Source organism: Scardinius erythrophthalmus (assembly GCF_964197995.2).
Source record: "Scardinius erythrophthalmus genome assembly, chromosome: 17".
NCBI classification, from domain to species: Eukaryota; Metazoa; Chordata; class Actinopteri; order Cypriniformes; family Leuciscidae; genus Scardinius; species Scardinius erythrophthalmus.
In genome coordinates, this window is record NC_138237.1 from 22,557,168 (window position 1) to 22,580,061 (window position 22,894).

The following is a 22,894-nucleotide window of genomic DNA, read 5'->3' on the forward strand; positions in this document are numbered from 1 at the left end:
AATTCTGTAAATGTAATTTTATCATTTACTGAATTTCACTTGGCCCAATTGAAAAATTTAGATGTGACCAGTCACTAGAAAATTTTGAATTGGGGAGGTTAGACATTTTTTACAGTGTTGTTGCTCCAGCAAAGATAATAGTTCCAAGTCAATCAGCGTAATCAATCGCTTGTATCGGAGCAACACAAAACAGTTGTGTTTTGTTCCATGGGTTTGATTGAACGAATCAAATGTTGATTCAATGATTCACTCATTACAGACACAGTCACTTGAGGCCACCTACTGGTGATGTAACACGGAAAAGAGCTGTTGAACTGCTGTTGATCAGTGATAGTAAATTTGTATATTGCTGGGCTTATGGAGTAAATTATAAAAACAATAATACATTTGATGAAGTTTGATTTTAGGGACGTTTTTGTTTGTTTGTTTGTTGTCAAGTTTTTTTGTATGATTCTTGCTTCAAAAATATAGCTCAGATTTGAACATATCACAATTACATAGCCTATCACAGGTACACAATTATAGTTAAAAAAGAGTCAACTAAAAGTTGCAGAAACAGAGGTAGTCTATTTTTAGTGTTTTATTTGACAAACATAAACTTTGCTCTTTCATGTCAGAAAAGGACATGCAATCTGGGTACATGTGGAGGTCGTTCACAGTACAATGACATCAGTTTGTTACAGTACATTCTTGTGCAAATACTCCTCTCACTAACTTCAGGGGCCTTTGTCATTAGAACTGGGTTTTCAGAGAACTCAGACCATCCTGAAAAAGATGTGTGCAACTGTGCACGTTCTCTTACCGGCACTGTGCCTATAGGATCGATATTACTGGTCACTACTAAGGCCTTCTGTATGCCCTCGTAGCTTTTCAGATACAGTACTTCATATCAAATATCACATGAATACAATCATTTTATACATATTGTTCTCAAAATGGTCTACATGCTCTATACAGCCTTTTAATTACAATGCTTGTAGAATTAAAGTTTGGGGCAAGTCAAATACAAGCCCCGATATGTTAATGACCACTAAATAAGGTTATTAAATGCCTTGAACATAAAACATCTAAAGTAAAACCAATGTAACTTTTCAAGTCAGACTTCTCCGCATGCTCTGCACAGTAAGTACTGTGCTACACAGGCTACTGTTCAAAAGTTAAAGTGCTTGCTACATAGCCTACACACACACACAAAATGCTATAGCCATAAAATAGTATGTAGGTTGACTCATAAATGAATATTTTTCAGTCTTCCACTCCGCTATGAATGAACAGGCTCATTAAAAGAACAATGACCATTCCTGGGGATAGAAAATATAATCAGTTTTCATAAAGAGCAGTTTTAGGACTTGACAAAAGGAGATGGGCGGCAACAGTGACGTACCTGCATAATCCTGTAGTGCACTCTATGCTGTCATGGCAGTAAGCTCCGTATGGTTTGAACCCCATGATTCGCCACAAAGGGGACATCCGAATCTTGCGGTGCAGTATATGTGATGACTGAAGATCTGATCGCACCTCAGAAGTCACTAATGGCACAGCGGATACCTAACATTTCACATAATAATAACTTAATTTAACTTTTTACATTTTATTATATAATAACGGATCAATTCTAGGGTAACAGTTTACAACAAGGCCTCATTTGTTAACATCAAATTATATGATCAATAAGTTATGACATGTTTTTACATTGCTTTAACTCATCAAAATACTTTTTTTTATAAGATACAAGATTTTTAGAAGTCAGTTTAATCAAATTTAAGTTGAAATGACTTAAATATTCAAGTTGATAGTACTTAAAATTTAAGGCAGCAACTTTTTTACAGTGACAATAGCTAATAATGAGCAATATTGTACAGCATTTATGTTAATTAAAATAGAATTGTTCATTGATCATGTTATTTCACAGTGCATTAACTAATGTTAACATGTGTTGAAGTACTTAGATTAATAAATGCTGTTAGCTGACACAAGAAAATACTATTGCTGTCTTTCTAAAATTAAATGTTTAGTTAGTGTGTTACTTGTTTCATTATAATTATATAATAATGTCATGCCTGCCAACCTGTTATCATGTTTTTCCTGTCTTTGAAAAAAAGTTGTTGGAAAGAGGTGTAAACCTACCTGATACATCAGCACTAGCAAGATCAGTGTGCAAAATCCAAATTTTGCAAGGTTAAAGTGATGCAGAGTCATTCTGGTGGTATTTTTCCCTTCAAAACTACTGTATGTCAGTGTGTCCAGGAGATTTGCCTAAGCTTTGCAATGACCATGTGTATTTATAACCCTGCAACATTGATCTTACCACCCCACCCTCTCTGTCTATCTTTCTCTTCTGCTCTCTTACTATGCTAAAGGCCATGCATGGCCAAGATAAAATCACGTGTTTAGCACATATTTGAGCGTTTACATAAGCTTAGGCATGAAGCTGCTGGGATTGATGGGAGTAAAAAAAATTACATTCTGACCTAAATGTTTTTTTTTTGTGTTTTTTTAGATTTACAGTAGCATGCTTTTTACATCATGATTAGATTGTTTTAATAATTAAATAAAGGGAAAAAAACTGTATCCAACAAATTACAATTACATGCACCAGATCTCATATTGGGATTTTCGCATAGGAACTTATTTCATAATGGAGAATACACAAAGAAAAGATTGCTTATCTCTTTTTTATACCTTTAACATCATTTTTCAAGAGACAAGTATGTTCCCATCCATCTCTCTAAATCAATAGGTCATCAAGTTCACTCAGATAACGTGTGGCCTGTTGAGAATCTTGCATGCCATTGCATCAGTCATTTCAATTTAAATATAGGCCTAATTAATTTAATAGGCCTAATTAATGTATGAATATGAAACGTTGCACAGACAGAATAATTCAACCGAAATTAAAAAGTTGCAACAGTTGCCTATTTTGCTTTGTCTTGTAATTAATTATTATGCATGCATTTTTTATGCAGTTTTCATTTGTCACACCACAGGACCATTTAAAATGGAGCTACGCAATGATCAATAACAGGACCTAAAATAAACATTTCATATAAACTTTAAATGTAACTCTAAATTGATTAAATTATATATATATATAAATTATAGTCTATTAATAGGCTATTATTTGTCAATAATGGCATAATGATGAATGACCTGCTTAACTTACTAAGTGGTGAAAGTTCACAGTCACACTGTGCTCCAAATGACAGAACAGTGTGATCCAGTCGGTCTGTGTATTCAATCACCACAAACTGGAAAGTTCTAAAAAAAAATGTGTTTTGAAAATCTGTGGCCTATTAATTATTTGTGAAAGTACACTATGAAATCATGTTTTTATAGAGAAAGTCTTGATGCCGTTTAGAGAAATAAAACAAAGTCCATGCGGTTCATTACAACACATTAGGTCAGTCCATTAGGTCAGTAACACGTAATTGTAGTAACAAATATATGCGTGAGCAAGCGTGGGTCGCCTCAGTTTGTCTGCACTGTCTCACCTATAGAGGGCAACATTGAGCCACTCATTGATCGCCTGTGTGTGTGTGTTTGTGTTTGTGTGCGTGTCTGTCCATGTATTCTTATTCGTGTCATTTTGCAATTTGCATTTAAAGCAACAAACATTCTACATATTATGGATATTATATATTTTAAAAGAATATTGGCTACTTTGTATACCGTAGGCCTAATTTAGGCTAGTTTCCAGACACTTAAAGCGACAGTTCACCCAAAAACGAAAATGTTGTCATCATTTACTCACCCTCATTTTGTTCCAAACCTGTATGAGTTTCTTTCTTCTGGTGAACACAAAAGAAGATATTTTGAAGAATGTTGGTAACAAGACAGTTGACAGCACACACTGACTTCCATATAGGAAAAAAATACTATGGAAGTCAATGGGTACCGTCAACTGTCTTGTTACCAACATTCTTCAAAATATCTTCTTTTGTGTTCAACAGAAGAAACTCATACAGGTTTGGAACGACATGAGGGTGAGTAAATGATAGCAGGATTTTCATTTTGGGTCCCTTTAATTACATTATTCACAATTAAATTAATTATAGTTATAGCATAATTAAAGTTTTTATAATTTGTTTTTTTTTATAATCATATTTATAGCAGTTATAGAATAATATTATTATAGAATAAAATTATTACAATATTAAAGAATACATGTAATACACTTTACATTTATATGAAATGCAATTAGCTAAACTTGAGTTTTTTTATTTTGCTTTTTAATCACAAGTAAGCCTCATAATTGCATCTTTTTATGTTATTTCATAATTACTTTATTGTCTTTGAAATACAATTAAAGTGTACTGCTGAATGTAATGACAAGAATTGTATGGTAAACTAGAATATAGGCTACTTTTAATGTTATTTCTATTGACATTTGCATGTCAAACATTTAAATATATTTGTAATTACACATTTGTAATGATTAAGTTGCCAATTAGTATTTATAATAAAAAAAAAACATTGATCAAATATTAACTTTAAATGTAAAATAAAATAACACTGCAGTTAAAATTATAATCAATAGCACGTGCTTTGGTAGGCCTCTGACCTCTGACACGCTTGGCAAAAGTTCTGCTACTTGACCATGCTGACACCTTTAACCTTTACTTTAAGACCCTACACCATCACTTTCTGGAAAGATCTGTCCCGATACATTACTGTTAAACTTGTTGCTGATTTTTCTTTGTTGTGGAAAGATGAACTGTTTGGTTTCCATGATAATAAAAGTAAAAAAAAAAAAAAAAAAAAAAAACAGAAAGAAATATACCTAATTAATCTATTGATCACTTTAGGGAAATATCATATTCACAAAGCCAAATTTAGTCATTCTAAACCTTCTTTTATTGCTTTTGGTAAGGAGACAGAACAGTACATCAAATCCATCCATGCTTCAAAAAATTAGAAGGCTGCTAAAACCATTCAGTTATGCTCCATCTTTAATGTATTTATTTTAAACTCCCCCTGGCTCTGCTCTTGTCTATATATATATATATTAGGGGTGTAACGGTACACAAAAATCACGGTTCGGTACGTACCTCGGTTTTAAAGTCACGGTTCGGTTTATTTTCGGTACAGTAAGGGAAAGAAATGCAAACATTAAACTGCAGGTTGTTTAAATTTTTTTTACAAGTTGTTTACACTTTTAAAATAAAAAAAGAATAAGAAAAAATACTGCTGCAAAGTTCTCCACTAAATAAAACACTCTCAGTCTCAAACCAATATCACATAATAAAATATAATGAAAAATATAAATAAATAACTATGATTACAGTGCAGGAACAGAAAATAGCCCTATATTAAAATAATATTAAACAAATATATTAATGTATTATTATTTTTCAATAATCAATCAACATAATCAATTTAAGATTTTTTTTCCACTTTTTTAATAATTATCAAAAACAAAATATAGTCCAAAGCTATAGTACAAAGCTATTATTACCAGAGCATGTGATCAGAGCAGGTCATTTTACCATTGTTGCCAGCATGACATACCAGCTCAGCAAACAGAAATTACTACTGAGAAATGTCACCTTATTTGAGCGGACTTTGCTTTTCCAGTGCGTGATCGGTACATGATTGGAGTGTTTGGGCCGTTAACGACAGAGCAGAACGCGCAGCGCAAACACATTGAGCAGAGAGCGCAGCGGGTCGTCGACACACACACACACACACACACACACACACACACACACACACACCACGGAACGGAGAGTGCGGCGGCGCACACGAAGCGGAAAAGCTTTTTTTCGCCCTGCAGTCTATTTCATTGTTACAGTGACGACGGGTAAAACACGCGTAAAACCAGAGAATGTCTAATTATAGGAAAAAAACGTTAGAATCAGCTGCAGGGCGGGATTTGCGCTGAACGCGGAGACCTCCGCCACTTAATATGTTCGTGTGGAAACACGAAAATGTACATATGTTCCGCACACAAAATATTGCATTCAGTCATTCGGTACACACGTGCACCGAACCGAAAGCCCTGTACCGAAACGGTTCGGTACGAATACACGTACCGTTACACCCCTAATATATATATATTATAAATCTGTATTAATGACTCTATTTGTGTGTTCTTACTGTTTGTATCGTAAAGATTTAATAAAGACTTAACATTAAACATTTAATGACACACTTAAAGTAACGGATCTATTTATTTATTCACGTGAAAATTCTCACCACAAACAACATCAGACCTCATTAAACGACAAATTAAACCCAATGTACAGTTTAAATCGATTGCTGGACTTCGTAATGTTATTGTACATACATCTGAATCTGATTTATGATTTAGCACTCAAGCAGTCTTTTAAGTTGGTACACTTAAGAGGACTTTTATTTCATTGATATTTTCTTCAAGTGCGCATTCAATACACCTAAGATTACAATAAATTCACACCTTTTCACAAGGGATTAAAGCGTTACAAGGTTGCACATAACAGGTTTTAACAGGTTTTATATCTATACTTTTTTTTTGTCTGAGGTAGATAAAAGCCAGATTTTGGACAGTAGTGACAGAGGCCAACTTTCAGAGACATTCTTAATCGAATGCTGAAGTCTACACACAAGATCTTGTATCTCGGCACTCGGCTGTACATGTCTTAATTTGTACGTCATTGGCATCGGCGCTTGAGATAGCAAACAAGGTAATTGTTTACTAGTTTCACTTTAACCGAAGTACAGGCAATATACGGCATGTTAAAATGATAAATATATTCTGAAATAGTTCAACTTGATACCATTAAGCCACGGTTCTTAAGTTTATGAAAATAACAGCTGGTTAGCAAGTAGCCATTATAGCTATCCTGCTAACCAGCCTTATGAGTAACGTTACTTTTGTACATTTGTCATAGTCCCCCACTGCTGCGAGCTTGAATAAGATTAGGAAGAGTGTTACATACGCTTTTTTTCTACTCCATTTTGCTGCCATTTACCATATTACCAGCATATTACTCTTGCAAGCTAGTTGGCAAAGCTAAAATGACCCATATTTGAAGTTTGCTGATGTCATTAGCTCTGGTTTAGTAACTCAGATGGTAAACCTTTAATCTAATCTGCTAGATATGTAGATATGGTGGAAATAAGTCTTTGCTTTTAATTTTTTTTTTAAATTCTTCTTTGCAGAAATTCAACAATACCTAAAATCAAGATTAAGTTTGAAAAATAAGAAAGTTGGTAATATTTGCGAACAGTTTTACTGTTTTATTCAACTTAATTTCCGTCTTTTGTTATTGTTTATAATAATGTATCCTTGTCTGTACTTTACAACACACAAACTTAGAAAAGGATGCATAGTAATGATTTGAAATTCATTTTCTGCATAGGTTTGCTGGTAATAAATAAATTCTTAATATTATTATTAAATTCTTTATGACTATTGTAAATTCTATATTCAGAGTACATCCGCTTTTTATTACTTATAGTCCAGAATCCTAATAAATGGAATTAAAAAGTTGTAATGTAAATATGCTGTTACTATTCAGCCTAGAAGTGCAAGGTAAACATTAATAGTAGGGTGGGACCTGTCAAGCTTTAACTTAAATGGAGTCTCTTGTGCTCAGGTCAAAGGACATTTCTATGTCCTCCGCAGTCCGGAGGAACGATGGACAACACTGGCTATTGCAGTGAGAGCTTCAACAGCCTGCAGAGCGGAACCAGCGATGAGGACATGGTGGAGATCGCAGGAGCCACGCTGGACTTTTCCAGCACAGATGACGTACCTCCTCTAGACCGGGACTATAGCTCAGGTGAGTGCCAGATCTACCTAAACTCAAGTGTTGCGTTTATAGTCAAATGAGACAAAGGGGATTGAAAATAGCCACAGTGACGATGATGTGGAGAGGTGACAATATATGTCATATTATTTCTCCAATGTAGTTGCCATCCTTATTCATTTTCATTCTTTTCTTCATTTTTATTGTCATTCATGAGATTCCCATAGTTTTTTCTCTTTCTCTCATCATTCGATATAGGTTTTGGGGGCAAATGTGAAATGAATAGGTCTCTGGTGTTTGTGTGTCTGTGAGAAAATAGTGGTGAGAATTCGCTGAGGTCACAACTTTGGTATTTGCCACCCCCCCCTCACATAAATCCTTTTATCAAAGAGATCAAAGTGTCCCCTCTAGTTTTTTCTATTGTAGCTAGTTTCATATTTTTACCGGTGTCAGGTTTTTACATCCATCGGTTTCCTTGAACTTCCTCAGCGTTTGATATTAGTTGCTTTGTAGTGTCTGCTGCGTGATTTGCTACTTCCACACATTTTATGTTTTTTTTTTGTGTGATTTTTTTTTTTTTTTCATAAACAAAAATGGGTTACTTTTATGTTGTACTCTTTGTGTCCTTATGCACACATCATGGCTTTTTAATTAATATAAAATTAAGATTTGTTTTCTAGAAGGTAGATAATTATTAACCATAGCTAGTTTTATTGCTGTGTTTTTTGTTGAGTAAGTTTATTTCCTGTTCTTGGTACTAGTAAAATCATTCTTATGAAAGTCATGTGAAGAACCGTGAACACTGGAACAGGAATGTGCACCACCTATGACTTACACTGCATAATAATAATATGTAAATGTTAATGCATAATCTGCTCACAAGTAATGCTGCATTGAAATTTTATATGTAATATTTAAAAGTATTTACTAGTGATATATATTTAATAAATAATAATAAATGATTAAAATATACATCGAAAATGAAGTGACTGGAGCCATTGTGCACAACCGTTCAAAAGTTTGGAGTCAAATTTCTTTTTTAATACCTTTATTTAGCAGGGATGCATTAAATTGTTCAAAAGTGACTGTAAAGACATTTGTAATTCTATACAGAAGATTTCTATATTGAATAAATGCTGTTCTTTTGAACTTTCTATTCATTAAATAATCTTGAAATGATCAGTTTCCTTTCCACAGAGATATTTAGCAGCACAACTGTTTTCAATAATAAGAAATGTTTCTTGAGCATCAAATCACCATATTAGAATGACTTTCTAAGGATCATGTGACACCGAAGACTGGAATAATGATGCTGAAAATTCAGCTTTTATATATTTTAAAATCACATTTTAAAATGTATTAACCTGTTAAGCTGCAACTCCACTTTTGAAAAATCCCAAGAAATGACATACCCAAACTGAAACAGATACAGTTCATGAACCCTTTGTACTAAAAGCACAAGTATGATCTCATTTGAAAGCTGACACCTGGCAGTTTATTTTAAATGTAGAATTAATTATTGTCATAATGACAAAATTTTTTATAAATAGCTTCAAAGTTTTGTAAAGTTATTAGAAATTATTTTTTATGAAATATCCTCATGAAAATAAAATTGAAGTTGGCACTGGAGCAATCTAGAAATGCACTACAGCTAATGCCACATGTCCACACATTTTATGTTTAAAATCTTAAGATAATAAGTCCAAAACACTCTATTTAGTGAAATGTTTTTCAAGACCATGTCATGTGACTTTATTTTGATTTGAGAGCTAAGATGCTTCTGATGTTTATTGCCATCTTCTAACCATCTATCCAGTATATTGTCTTTATTGTTTTGTGGTGCAAACGAGCCCCATTCAGTCTCAGTCTCCCCCAGCACACATTCACACCTCTCCAGCCTGGTTATGGCTGTAAATATGCATTTCTTTTGTCTGCATTATAGTTACTAACGACTGGCTATTCAAATGCTATTCATATGGTTTCAGTCACTAATTTCTTTTCTCAAAGTTCACCCTTACATTTTAAACTGTATCTAATGCATTTCTTGAATAAAGAAACATTTCAGTAAGCATTCAAAAAATAATAAAAATATAACTTCTAGGTGGCCAGGTGCACCTAGGGCTAGCTAGCATGTTAGCTTAGCACACCATCAATACACGACAATTTATTAGATTAAAACCATGTTTGTGCTTATAAAGCTTATATTCTTACTTTATAAAGCAAATCGAGTATTTTAAATAATTTTCTGTGATCTAATTTGGCTTCAGATAAAAAATCAGACAGAAAATATACTATTGGATACTAGTGTTCTGCACAACGATTCTATATAGATTAGCATTACATTATAAATATAATCTATTATTATGGAAATACCTGCCATGGATTGAAAAATACAGGTAACTCAAATATCATAGCAAACATGTTTATTGTCTTCAAAACGACTGTTTCTCCATGTTACAGCCATAGTTACAGCGCGATCTGTTGTTAGCTGTGTGTGTGTTCGAGGCTTCCTGGATTGTCACATGATTATGGCACTTCTTCGTGTTCTAATACTGTGCACAGGGCGGCGAGGGCGCCCTCAGGCTATTGGTATGAATTGAAAACACATTAACAGAGTATGCAAACGCTCATAATGATTACATCGACGCATTTGGGTATAAATTCAATAAATATTATTCCTGTCTATAGAAATCTGATGTAAACCTATGAGAATATATCAATATTTCTCCAAATCTGCACATTTTTGAGCTAAAGCCTAGAACAGGGCTATTCAATTAGTTTCATTCGAGGGCCGCATTATCAAATCGAAAAGTTGAGGTGGGCCGGTGGGTTGGTTTGGGGGTTTATCTTATTTATTGAAACATAACAGTTTCAATAAATAAGCTAAAGTAACCCTAAAGAAGTGTGGTATTTGGAAATGTGGTACCCAACAGTATGCAAATATATAAAACCATAATAAATAAAAACTTGATAATTTACAGCTGTGTACAACTATTTTCCTTGGAACAAATAAATTATTTATACAAACTTATAGCTGTTGGTGAGAAATAATAATTATTTTATTTATAATTGTTATGCTTAAATTAAAATATTCTGACAGTGAGACTTGTTAACCACAGGCTCCCACTGTATAAAAAATGCCTAAACACAAGTTAAAAACTATACGCACCTTTACAAAGAAACTGACATAATTTCATAACAAGCATTAAATATATATTCCTCAACCCACCTAATAAATCTAATGCAATATAAATCACTATATTTACTATTATACTATATAATATTATAGTATATATTTACTATATTTATTTATTACTACATAGTATTCAATATAAATATTGCACATTTCTGCCCAACCATGGTATATTACTACAGTAAATGTGGTAAATGTTTGTAAGGGTGATTAGGGGATTTAAAGTCTTCTAATTTCGTTCATGCCACAATGTTTCTCCTGCTTTCCTCATCAGTCTTGTTGGGAATGTTGAGGCTGTTTCATCCGATTTAATACTAATTAAATCATCGAGTGATTTGTGGTTTGTAATAGAGAGGTTTCTGTCGAACTGAAACGCTTCCACTGGTTGTCGCAACGCTGTTTAATATTAGTGTGTCCGGGACCGGGAGTAAACGCAACTCCGCGCTGGGTCGTGTTTAAACAACTAGTGAAACAACTGAAAACATCGCTATTTGTTGTAACTGTACTCAACGAGAAACCGCTTCAGATGATTCAGTGACGGAGCAGTCCGAATGAATCCGAATAGTTTTAGACCGTTATGCAAGCGCGTTTAGAAAGAATCAAACCAAAAGAACGATTCATTCACGAATGATTGGTAGCAGCTAGCCTATCGCTGGTTCAGTCGACATAAATTCGGGACACATATAATAACTGCTGAAATATTCACACGTAAAACGTTTCTCAGGTCGATCGGAGCGAAAAGAGGAGGAGGGAGGTTGGTGCCGTCGGGCCGCATGGAGATGATTGGCGGGCCGCATGTGGCCCGCGGGCCGCCAATTGAATAGCCCTGGCCTAGAAGGACGTTGTTTTGTGTATCGCTGTCATGACGACAGCACGGGAGTTTTTTATGAATGAAAGCGGCTGACGCTCAAAGGTATCGACTCATTTTTTCATTTCATAACTCCTGACACAAATTAAGAAATAACTGTCGCTATAAGTTTCTCAGAATACAATAGTGGTCAAATTCTGAAACTTGAGTCTTATATCTTTTTAATGATGTATAGTTTGTCAAGGTATTAAATCTGATAGTAAAGCGCTCTGGCAACGGGTAACAGGTTAAAATAGAAAACGGTTATTTTAAATGGTCAATATTTTGATCAAATAAATGCAGTCTCGGTCGGTTATCATAAGAGACTTCTTTCAAAAACATACAAAAATATTTTGAATGTCCATTGTTGTGCATAAGAGAGTTGATTTTGATGACATTATCCCAACCCTTGACTTCTGACATGATTAATAATAATAATAATTCCTTGTTCAACAAAAGCAGGCTTAAGTGACAAGTGGAAATCCAGGTCTTCAGGCCCCTCTGGTCTTTTTGGTAGAAAATGTTTCAGATAAAGGGCTCTTGTGATCATTTGTGGTATTACACCTAACGTTAAGGTCTATAACTGTCACAACTTGTTATTTATTAGCACTTTTAACCTGCATGCATTAATATAGCCTATCTTTTTTGTTTATCTGTGCAGGTGGTTCATATGGAGCTGGGCCTAATGGGGTTCCTAAACTGATGGATTTACTAGATGAGCCAGTGCCTGGGGTCGGCACATATGAAGATTTCAACACCATCGATTGGGTCCGGGAGAAATCTAAGGACCGAGATCGCCACAGAGAGGTGACAATACTCAGTTGAATCTTTCTGACTTTTTAAACATCATCTTTAATGCTCGGAAAGAAATGAATCTTGCATGTTGTGTATCCTGACCAATTAAAAACACTTGAGCTGTAGCTTGTCACACATGTTCATTCATTTGGCCAGAGTAGAACTGCCTGTTCGGATGGGACTAGTTTTCTAAACGACGTTTGAGTTACAATTCTTATCACTCGACGTCTGTGATTTCATGTGCCGATTCGGACGGGACTAAGATCTCCATGTTTATTACAGAAGTGGGAATGTGTGTTTTCTAGATGTGGCCGTAACAGAAGCTCATGTGTTGTGCGTGCGTCACGTATATGTCTTTTAATTTGTTATTTGTTGATATGATTTTAATTTATTATAGAAAAAAACATTTAAGTAAACTTCACGAGTTTATAGCAGTGGGTATTTATAAGAAATAAGTGTGCACAGAAATCTGGACAAGTATCTTACACTCTGCATTCGGACAGGATTGGATTTCTCAGAGGACCGTTCAGTTCGCCGAAAAACAGCAGGTCATTTGCCCTGGAATTTTTATTGAGGTTGTGTGAGAAAAACACAGACTTAGCAGATTCAGACAGGATTAAAATCGCAAAGTACGTCTGTGAAACACGAATTTCTCTAACGGCGCCCTGAAAAACTAGTCCCTTCTAAAAAGGGCTTTAGTTGGGTTTTAAAAGACGTCATATTCAGTAACATCAGGCTGGCTGTACTGACACTATCGCATGAGAACAAAACTTGAACTTTGGATTGGCCTGGATGATGACACTATTGTCTTCTGTTGCGCTCCTTTATAACTGAATCGAATTTGTTTCGTAATTGACAAATTTTGCTACAGCGACAGTTATGTGTATCGGTCATTGAGTGTATTGGTTATATATGTATATAACCCTAACCCTGAGCAGACACTGAACTGACTTGAGCTGAATAATGACACTATTGTCTTCTCTAGAGCTGCTGTAGAGCAGAATTTGAGTTTGCCTTATAATTAAAGTTTGCATCATTGATTGTTATTTTCCTGTTTATTACGGTAAAGCTTATTCGAAACAATCTGTATTATATAAAGCGCTATATAAATAAAGGTGACTTGACTGTCTGTGATCTTCTATTTCTCTTCATGATAGATTGCTACCAAGAGTAAAGAGTCAACCTGGGCGTTGCTGAAAAGCATCAGTGACGCCTTCTCCGGCTGGCTTCTCATGCTGTTCGTGGGACTGATGTCAGGTTGGTTCGTCTCTATAATATTAAAGCAGAAGTATCATGAGGAGTGATTATAGAGCAAACACCTGGCCTTTCTGTGATGTTTTATAGCATGCGCTGTTCTATTTGATTCCAGGTGCCCTGGCTGGTGGGATCGACATCTCTGCCCACTGGATGACCGATCTGAAGGAGGGCGTGTGTCTGAACGGCTTCTGGTTCAATCATGAGCACTGCTGCTGGAACTCCAATGAGACGACCTTCCAGGAGAGAGACAAATGCCCTCAATGGAAAAGCTGGGCAGAGCTCATCGTCGGCAGCAATGACGGCCCTTTCGCCTACATCATGAATTACCTGATGTATGTGTGCTGGGCGCTGCTTTTCTCCTTCCTGGCTGTGTCTTTAGTCAGGGCCTTTGCCCCGTATGCCTGTGGCTCTGGAATACCTGAGGTAAGCTAAAGAATTTTAGTGCCTGTATAATATTTAATAGGGCTGGGTAAAAAATATCGATTTCTCGATTTTAATCGATTCTCATTTTTACGAAACGATATCGATTCTTAAATCCCAAGAATCGATTAGTCATCCTGTTTTCAGTTGATGAATGAATGGAACATTGTTGCGCGATAATCGCAATAATCTTTGTGCTTTGTTATTATTGATATGAAACAAGGTCTCAGATTTCAAATTACGTCCATTTTCTTGCGAAATTCAAAAACATAATTACCGTTTTGGCGCTGTGGCGTGAGATCGCTCTGGCACGCACATCATCTTCTCTTCCGCCTTAACACCAGTTACCGTGTGATATAAACATGAATGAGCATCTGAAAGTGTGTTAGATAGAGTACAACTCATCGAAGTCCGTATCATGTCACATGGAATCGCTCGATCAGTGTTTCAACCGTGGAAAGACGTCAGTAAACAATGTCATGTAACGTCACATTTACCTCAGAAAAAAACATATCCAGTGACCATAAACTCGTCAGCTAGAAAAATTAACTCTAGAGAGGAGCATTTGATTAAATATATGCACCATATTACATATTCATTATAATTCTTAATGTTCTTCAATATATAATGCATGTTTGAATAAATCTGGAAAGTTTTTTATGACAGCCACCATTTAAATTTTTATATAATCTCATATAACTTTATTATTGTAAAAATAAATAAAAGTGTATTTTAAGTGTTTGTATACAAATCAGTTAATTTTTACCTTCAATATTATAGTACACTAGTATAGCTACACGGACTCCCATAGTTTACAATAATAGTTAGGAGATTTGTTTTCCTTGAGAAAATTTGCAATGTATTGTACCTGATATCCAAAATAATCAATATTGAATTGAATCGAATCTTAATCGAAATCGAATCGAATTGCAAGCTTGTGAATCGTAATCGAATCGAATTGTGAAATTTGTGTCAATACCCAGCCCTAATATTTAATATTATAATATCACATGTGAATATCACTTTTTTTTTGTTTGACCCTCTAGATCAAGACCATCTTGAGTGGGTTTATCATCAGGGGCTACCTGGGTAAATGGACTCTTATGATTAAAACCATCACCCTAGTGCTGGCTGTGTCATCTGGACTCAGTCTGGGCAAAGAAGGGCCCCTAGTCCATGTGGCCTGTTGCTGTGGAAACATCCTGTGCCACCTCTTCACCAAGTACCGCAAGAATGAGGCAAAGAGACGAGAGGTATGAGTAAATGTGATTGATGCCTTTTACCCATTAGAAATCCCCCTTACATTTTTTTTTGTTGAATTATATTATTATTCAATATAGTAATATAAAGTAACGATAGATAATTTATTTTTTTCATGATCAATTCATTTCCACCCATTCTATGTCTGAGAAATAAACATTTGGCTTTAAAGCAATAGTTCACCCAAAAATGAAAATTATCCCATAATTGACACAGTCGGAGTTATATGTAAAAACATCCTGCCTCTTCCAAGCTTTATAATGGGAGTGAATAGAGCCTGAGGTTTTGAAGCCCAAAAAAGTGCATCCATCCATCATAAAAGTAATCCATACGACTCCAGGGGGTTAATAAAGGCCTTCTGAAGCGAAGCGATGTGTTTTATTAAAAAAAATATCCGTATTTATAACTTTATATACTATAATCACAGCCGTACGTTAGTCGAGTTCCGGTGGAAGAGTGACTTCTGACCCGACGCATAACGTATTGACAAACACAGAAGCGCAGAGGATAGAGCAAAACAAAACACCGGTCACAAATTAGAAGTCTAAAACGAGAATATATTGGAGGAGCTTGAGTTTGTTGCCCAGCCCTTTTTGTTTGAACTGCTGAAAGTTTTAAATATGGGTATTTGTCTTAAAAAAACCGCACCGCTTCTCTTCAGAAGGCCTTTATTAACCCCCTGGAGTCGTACGGATTACTTTTATGATGGATGGATGCGCTTTTTTGGGCTTCAAAATCTCAGTCCCATTATAAAGCTTGGAAGAGCCAGGATGTTTTTTAACTGTGTTTGGCTGAAAGAAGAAACTCATATACACCTAGGATGGCTTGAGGGTGATCAAATTATGGGATCATTTTCAACTATCCCTTTAAGAAACACCCTTGTCTGTCATAACCATTATAATATGAACTTCCCTTATTCCTCTGTGAGACTAAAGACTATGATCCCTGTTTTTAACTTCTATCTCCCATCTGTCACTCCCTATAAATATTTGTTGCATTTGTTGTTACATTTTTGCGGCTTGCCACTAAGGACATTCTAGTTGCCTGTTTTTGTGGTTTTCTGTTTTAAACGTGACTCGTTGTGAGAATGTTTTTATCGACATCATGAAGATGAGACCAAACATAAGATCACGTTTTATTTTGACATCTGAGGCCTTTGTTGATCCAAGCCTTTTCAGTGATAAGCTTGGTCTATTGCTTGACTTCTCTCGTTCTTCTGTGTGTGTGTGTGTGTTGATTAGGTATTGTCCGCCGCAGCAGCCGTTGGGGTGTCGGTAGCTTTCGGCGCTCCGATCGGTGGCGTTCTCTTCAGTCTGGAAGAGGCAAGCATGCTCCTAACAAACTTCTGTTTTCATACTCTCAGCATTATCTAGTGTCATTTGAATGACCAGTCCCGCTCTCTCTTTTTCCTGTAGGTGAGTTATTATTTCCCCCTGAAGACGCTGTGGCGCTCTTTCTTTGCTGCGTTGGTGGCGGCCTTCACCCTTCGCTCCATCAACCCGTTTGGGAACAGCAGGCTGGTGCTCTTCTATGTGGAGTTCCACTCCCCTTGGCATTTGCTGGAGCTCATACCCTTCATCCTGTTGGGTATTTTCGGGGGGATCTGGGGAGCTTTCTTCATCCGTGCGAACATCGCGTGGTGCCGCCAGCGCAAGACAACTCGGCTGGGTCACTACCCTGTGCTGGAGGTGCTGGTTGTTACTGCGGTCACTGCTCTGCTGGCGTTCCCCAACAGCTACACCCGGATGAGCACCAGCGAGCTGATCTCTGAGCTGTTCAACGACTGTGGTCTGCTGGACTCCTCACAGCTGTGTAACTACGCCAACGTGAGCGTCACCAAGAGCAGCAGCGACGCTCTGCCCGACAGGCCCGCGGGGCATGATGTGTACACAGCCATGTGGCAGCTCTCACTCGCCCTGGTCTTCAAGATGCTCATCACCGTCGTGACCTTCGGCATGAAGGTACTGGGTCTTCCGTTCTTACATCCATCATCCATCCTGTCTTCCTTTCTTACATCCATCATCCATCCTGTCTTCCTTTCTTACATCCTCCATTCATCCTTCTTTTCTTTCTTACATCTGTCCATCCTTTCTATCTTCCATCATTCATCCTTTCTTCCATCATATCTTCCTTTCTTCCATCATATCTTCCTTTCTTCCATCCATTCATCTACCATGCCTCCTTCCTTTCATACATCCTGTCTTCCTTCCATTCATTATATCTTCCTTTTTCCATCCCTCCATCCATCATAAATTTCTTCTTCCATCCATTTCTTTCTTTCTGTCTTTTTTTCCTGTTCTTCCTTCTGTACAACCATTTCTTTCTTTCTTTCTTTCTTTCTTTCTTTCTTTCTTTCTTTCTTTCTTTCTTTCTTTCTTTCTTTCTTTCTTTCTTTCTTTCTTCGTCCATCCATCCATCCATACACCCTATCTTCCTTTCTTCCATCCATTTCTTTATTTGTCCTTTTTACCATTATTTATTCCATCCATTCATCCCATTCTTTCTTTGTCTTTTTTCTGTTCTTCCTTCTTTCCTTCATTAGTCCATCATTTCATCCATCTATCCATTTCTTTGTTTCTGTCCTTCTTTTTTCCATTCTTTCTTCTCTCCATCTTTCCTTCATTTGTTTCTTCCATTCTTCTATTTCTTACTTTCTTCATCCATCCATCCATCCAATATTTCTTTTTCCATCCATTTCTTTATTTCTGACCTTCTTTTTGCCATTCATTAATTCTTCCTTCCTTCCTTCATCCATTTTTCTTTCTCTTTTTCTTCATCCATCCATCAATTCTTCCATCTATCCATTTCTTTATTTCTGTCCTTCTTTTTTCCATTCTTTCTTTCTTCCATCCATCCATCCATCCATCTTTCCTTCATTTGTTTCTTCCATTTCTTTTTCTTTCTTCATCCTTTTTTCATCCATTTCTTTATTTCTGTCCTTCTTTTTACCATTCTTTCACCTTCCTTCCTTCCTTCCTTCAATCCATTTCTTTCTTTCTTTCTTTCTTTCTTTCTTTCTTTCTTTCTTTCTTTCTTTCTTTCTTTCTTTCTTTCTTTCTTTCTTCATCATCCATTCTATCTTCCCTTCTTCCATTATCCATCCCTCCCTCCCTCCATCTCCCAAGGTCTTGACACACTTTCCATTTCCTTTCTGAATAGTTTGTTTACACAGGTGGTTGTCTGTAGTGTCTTCTCCTGTGTGTTCCTCCAGGTGCCCTCTGGTCTCTTCATCCCCAGTATGGCTGTGGGAGCGATCGCAGGAAGGCTGCTCGGTGTGGGTATGGAGCAGCTGGCATATTACCACCACGACTGGGTAATCTTTAGAGGCTGGTGCTCACCTGGAGCGGACTGCATCACTCCAGGCCTTTATGCTATGGTGGGCGCTACTGCCTGCTTGGGTAAGAATCTTTTCAATTTTATTTAAACTGTATTCTGTCAAAAATGTGCCGTTAGTGGCTTGTCCAGGTGCCTTTTTTCCAGGCCTGTCTGTCTTTCATAGGCGGTGTGACTCGAATGACCGTCTCTCTGGTGGTCATCATGTTTGAGCTAACGGGCGGTCTGGAATACATCGTACCTCTCATGGCTGCCACCATGACTAGTAAATGGGTGGCAGATGCTCTGGGTCGAGAGGGCATCTATGAGGCTCACATCCGTCTCAACGGCTACCCCTTCCTGGAGTCTAAGGAGGAGTTCAGCCACAAGACACTGGCCATGGATGTGATGCGACCTCGCCGTAGCGACCCCCCACTCTCCGTGATTACACAGGACGGGATGAGCGTGGAGGAAGTAGAGTCGCTCATTGCTGAAACGTCATACAGCGGCTTCCCTGTGGTCGTCTCACATGAGTCTCAGAGACTTGTGGGCTTTGTGCAGCGCAGGGATCTGGTCATCTCTATTGGTAAGAGATTACAGCTTTAGGGGGATTTTATATAATGATCTTTCTTTTGCAGTTTTCAGACCACATTGTACACTGTTTGTCTTGTTCCGAAACAGGGACTTCAATTTTTACAATGTTGCAGTTTTTTATGGGTTCATTTAATTTTCGCAAGGCAAGTCACATCATGACTGTCCTTTCGTTGGTCAGAGTGCACTGTTTAAATGTCAGGATTCTGCTCATAGTGGCATCCATCAAGATGGATTAACAAGCTCCATGGGCTTTCTTTACACACACTTTTACGAATGTATTCATCCCCACTCTAACTGATAACATGTATATAATCAGCATTCTACTAATTAAGCAATTACAGGACAGTTCAAGAGTAAATAATGTGCTTATCGACAGAATCAGACACTGCTGCTTTTTACGTGGTGACTTTTGCTTCAGCTTGGTACATGATCTGTTGTGTCGGATTGCTTTCTCAACACAAGCGAACCCCTCAATGTCCAACAAAACCCAACAAAGTGTCCGTTGCCGTCTGTTAGTGCGGTGTGAATTGGCCTTAAGACACCAAATAGCTTTTTGTTCATACAATTATAGTCGTTGTTTTGCACATTTCATTGCATGGATAAAAATGTTGAAACATTCTTGATTCTTCTTCAGCAGTTACACAGTAGAAAGTCATACAGGTTAGGACAGATATGAGAGCCCTAGTTTAGTGAACTATCCCCTTCTATTACTGTATTATTATAGGGCTCATGTGAATTATAGGTCTCACATGAGAAGGTTGTTTATTCTCCATTTCCCTCTGGCAGAAAATGCTCGTCAGCGGCAGGAAGGTGTGGTCAGCGCCTCCCGAATTTTCTTCACCGAATACACACCTCCACAGCCACCCAACAGCCCTCCCCCGTTGAAGCTTCGTGGTATCATGGATCTCAGCCCATTTACCGTAACAGACCACACTGCCATGGACATTGTGGTGGACATCTTTCGCAAGCTGGGTCTGCGCCAGTGTCTCGTCACTCACAACGGGTAAAAGCTTGGTTCGCTTAGCTTAGCAGTTTTACAGTTCTTAACTCACATTTTCGAGCGTGTCCATGATTTACATACATCAGAAGATTCACGTTAGCTCAATATAATTATCTGTTCCTGTTTCCCACAGGCGTTTACTGGGCATCATCACCAAAAAAGACATTCTGAAACACATGGCCCAGATGGCCAACCGAGACCCTGACTCTATTCTCTTCAACTGAAGTGCCAAACTGGCTGTCATGAAACACCAGCTAGTTTGAAACAACCCACTGGGCAGAAAACACCAGTCTGGCCAAAAGATTTGCACTACAGAACTGCCAGTACTGGATTTGAGTCCATTCACACTGTGAATCCATTTTTAGGGCCTCATTGGTGCAGGCGCAACAACTTCAGGATGGAGAACCTTCAGAAGTGTTCTATGCACTCCAGCAAATAGCTTAAGAGGTGGGACTGAGTGCAACCAAGTCTTGGTGTTTGCAAATAGCCACCCTATCCTAACATCAAAACATATCACAATATATACCACACAGGCAAGTGACGAAACAGTGGAAATCATAACATTTTGTAGCATTAATCTGTTTAAACATATACATTCACCTACCTTGGTTCGTCTATGTCTTGATCTTGAAGATTTTAAGAGACATTTTTTTAGTGATATCAGTCATTGCATATTTTTCTTCCACTATGCGATGGATGTTAATCATCAGTTAAAACCTTTATTTGTTGTTTACATGTTCATGCACATTTTTAGTAATTTGAAGGAGCACTTGCAAGTATTCCAGCATCTAAAAGCTCTCGGGCTAAATGTTATCAATTTTATTTTTGAGTGTTAACAGTTTGTGAGTCTGATGATTCAGTTTCCTCATTTTGTCAAGTCTTTGCTACATTTCCAGATTTTGTAATCAGTCATAAGCAGCACTGTGCAGTTTCTGCCTAGCGATGATGCATTAAAAGACTCACTATGTATATGAAGAGTTCAGATGCAAAAGCCTCTAAGTGCCATCTGAAATTTTCTTCTAGAATGATCATTTTTATCAAGCTCGTATATTTAAGTTCAGTAATTTCACGTAAATGGCATTGAAAATTACCTATTAATTGTCACTGAAGTGAAATTACTGAACTTAAATATACGAGCTTGATAAAAATGACCATTCTAGAGGAAAATTTCAGATGGCACTTAGAGGCTTTTGCTTCTGAACTCTTCATATGTTTTCATATTACATGCACTTTTCAAAATTACAACTTCATTTTTACACTACCATTTAATAGTTTGGGGTTGGTAAGATTTTTCATGTTTTTTGAAAGCAGCCACTTATGCTCATCAAGGCTGCGTTTAGTTGTTCAAAAATACAATAAAACAGTAGCATCGTGAAATACTAATGTAAATGTAAATCTATTGTAACATTATACGTGTCTTTACAGTCACTTTTGATCAATTTAATGCATCCCTGTAAAATTGAAGTGTTATATTATTTTTTACAAATCGTACTGACCCCAAACTTCTTAACAATAGTGCATGTGGTTATCAAACATTGTGCTCTTAAAACCACTGTTAAAACTACCGAGTATGTAGCATTTCCCTATGCAAGTGATTTGTGGACAATATGAACATGCGATTAATGCAAATGCATTACATTATACCATTAAGTCAGTAAGTAGAAGTCAGATTTGCCCTTTAATTCTGAATGGCTTCTGTCAGCACACTCTTTAATTACCCATTCATAAACATTTTCTGAGGCTTGACTTAATGGTGCCCAAGTTTTCTCCATTTACAAATGCTCTTTGTATGCATTGCATGTACCATTTATATTCCTATCACATGCATGTCCAAATGTAACCCGAGCATGCAAAATGTAGTCATCTGAATTGTGTAATTTCATGATATGCATACGAACCCAGATGTTTCCATTTTAATGTTAAAGCCTGCTCAACCCTTTTTTAATCATTTGAATTTCTCTGCTAGCCTACCAAACCACTATGTTAATTCACAGTGGGACATAAAATAAATGCTAAGACCTTTATAAACTGTACTTGAAACTCATCCGATGGCTCAATTGGTTGGTTGGTTCTCAGTCCTTAAATAACTTCCACAGTATTTCCATTTTTTTTAATCAAAAATATATATATGTTAAGGGCCACTTTATTAAGAACATCTTAGAGCATTGTGTACTATTTTTTGTTGAAAATAATATTAATACTAATGTAATAGAAGCCAGAAATCATTTGTTGGGTGCTTTGTACTTATTGTTTAAATTATGTCAACTTTTTTTTTATTTTAGCATTATCCATTGGTGTTAAATATGAATGTCACATTATCATTGTAATTTATTCATAAGCACTACATGAAATATAATTACATGTAACATGTTCTTCAGTGTTTCTTTTCTGTGTGGATTGTGAGATTTAGTGATGAACTTTCTGCTTTGTTGTTTCTTGAAATTACTGAAAAAATGTTCCCTGGATCAGAATTGAGATTTTGAAAT

The 22,894-nt window shown here is 36.6% G+C and overlaps 2 protein-coding genes across 2 annotated transcripts; one reads left to right on the forward strand and one right to left on the reverse strand.

Moving 5' to 3' along the window:
• Positions 1–565: 565 nt before the first annotated feature.
• On the reverse strand, positions 566–2,267 carry LOC308705983 (liver-expressed antimicrobial peptide 2). The gene is made up of 3 exons (XM_081391328.1): positions 2,128–2,267; positions 1,385–1,548; positions 566–1,301 (listed from the first exon to the last, which is right to left on the reverse strand). Exons 1-3 carry the CDS (start codon positions 2,197–2,199, stop codon positions 1,262–1,264), a joined length of 276 nt encoding a protein of 91 aa, XP_081247454.1. The 5' UTR covers positions 2,200–2,267; the 3' UTR covers positions 566–1,261.
• A 4,330-nt stretch (positions 2,268–6,597) lies between these two features.
• On the forward strand, positions 6,598–22,779 carry clcn5a (chloride channel, voltage-sensitive 5a). Its single transcript, XM_081391329.1, has 12 exons — positions 6,598–6,662; positions 7,578–7,763; positions 12,432–12,577; positions 13,723–13,822; positions 13,935–14,245; positions 15,289–15,495; positions 16,744–16,824; positions 16,918–17,463; positions 18,714–18,900; positions 19,002–19,400; positions 20,195–20,411; positions 20,542–22,779. Exons 2-12 carry the CDS (start codon positions 7,619–7,621, stop codon positions 20,630–20,632), a joined length of 2,430 nt encoding a protein of 809 aa, XP_081247455.1. The 5' UTR covers positions 6,598–6,662; positions 7,578–7,618; the 3' UTR covers positions 20,633–22,779.
• The last annotated feature ends 115 nt before the right edge of the window (positions 22,780–22,894 follow it).

Coding starts and splice junctions, on each gene's coding strand:
- LOC308705983 (XM_081391328.1), bottom strand. CDS start 2,199: ATGACTCTGCATCACTTTAACCTTGCAAAATTTGGATTTTGCACACTG. Junction 1,549..2,127: donor TGCTAGTGCTGATGTATCAG/GTAGGTTTACAC, acceptor GTGAAATGTTAG/GTATCCGCTGTGCCATTAGT. Junction 1,302..1,384: donor TGCACTACAGGATTATGCAG/GTACGTCACTGT, acceptor TTCTATCCCCAG/GAATGGTCATTGTTCTTTTA.
- clcn5a (XM_081391329.1), top strand. CDS start 7,619: ATGGACAACACTGGCTATTGCAGTGAGAGCTTCAACAGCCTGCAGAGC. Junction 13,823..13,934: donor GTTCGTGGGACTGATGTCAG/GTTGGTTCGTCT, acceptor ATTTGATTCCAG/GTGCCCTGGCTGGTGGGATC. Junction 14,246..15,288: donor GTGGCTCTGGAATACCTGAG/GTAAGCTAAAGA, acceptor TTGACCCTCTAG/ATCAAGACCATCTTGAGTGG.